Here is a 1102-nt window from a genome sequence, read left to right on the forward strand (position 1 = left end):
CAGCAGGTGGTCTGGCAGCAGACTGGGCGGCAACAGCTGGAGATGCAGCAGGTTGGCCTGCAGCAGCTGGAGCCACAGCTGCTAGAACCACAGCAGGAGGGTCGGCAGCAGCTGGAAATGCAGCAGCTGGGATGACAGCAGGTGGGCTGGCAGCACACAGACTGGCAGCACTGGGGCCTGCAGCAGCTGGACACACAGCTGGGGCGGCAGCAGCTGGAAACACAGCAGCTGGAACTAGAGCAGGAGGGGCGGCAGCAGCTGGAAACGCAGCAAGTTGGCCTGCAGCAGGTGGTCTGACAGCAGCTGGGGCGGCCGCAGGTGGTTCTGCAGCAGGTAGTCTGACAACAGCTGGGTTGACAGCAGGTCTCCTGGGAGAGGCCTTGACCACAGCCCTGGTCAGAGCAGACAGAGCCACAACAGGAGTTGACCATGGTGTCAGAGGGTGGAAGAGGTTCTGGGTGTATTTCCAGGAGAGTGAAGTTCTTGAGTCTGGAAGTCCCTTCACCCCATGTCCCCTTTTATACTCTGCCAAGGGGCTCCTGTCATCAAGTACGATACACTTCCTTGTTATTGTCTGTCCTAATAAATAGGTAATTATCAAATCCGGCAAGTTTGTTTTCCTGGTTCAATTTTTCAAGATGGATGGAAAACACTGTTTCCTTTCCTGCTGTGTGAGGATTCATCCCATCGCCTCTTCCTCAATTGCATCTTATGTGCCTTTCTTGCTTTAGTTTCCTCTAAGAGAGCTGTCACATGTCACATGACATTCTGCCTCTATATTTGTCAGTCTCATTTTGCATAGCACGTCATTCGAGTGACAACGATTCTTATAGGCCCACAATTCTTTTGGGGGACCAGGTGGATCAAACTACATTTAAGTCTGATGGCTCATTCATTGAAGGGCAGGTGGGCAAGAAGGTCTGAATGTATTATTACCTATGAAATGGGATCACAGGCATGTGAATCAGAAGACTATCAGGTCATACCCCCTCGCTACTGCACAACCCATATTCTAGCCTTTTTTATTTTTTAATGCATTTTATTGAAATGTAATTTATGTACAGTGAAATACACAAAATTAAAATGGCATGGATCAGTGTTT

The 1102-nt window shown here is 49.7% G+C and overlaps 1 protein-coding gene across 1 annotated transcript in view; it reads right to left on the reverse strand.

Annotated features, from left to right (window-relative positions):
* Window positions 1–1102, reverse strand: part of LOC103198060 (keratin-associated protein 4-11-like) — a 17974-nt gene that overhangs the window by 735 nt on the left and 16137 nt on the right. Inside the window, exon 2 of the mRNA XM_042781112.1 lies at window positions 5–379. Within this exon, the coding sequence (XP_042637046.1) occupies window positions 5–379 (375 nt within the window). The remainder of the gene's footprint in view (window positions 1–4; window positions 380–1102) is intronic.

This window comes from Orycteropus afer, unplaced genomic scaffold, assembly GCF_000298275.1.
Source record: "Orycteropus afer afer isolate SDZICR_OR568_19922 unplaced genomic scaffold, OryAfe1.0 scaffold00085, whole genome shotgun sequence".
Classification (NCBI taxonomy): Eukaryota; Metazoa; Chordata; class Mammalia; order Tubulidentata; family Orycteropodidae; genus Orycteropus; species Orycteropus afer.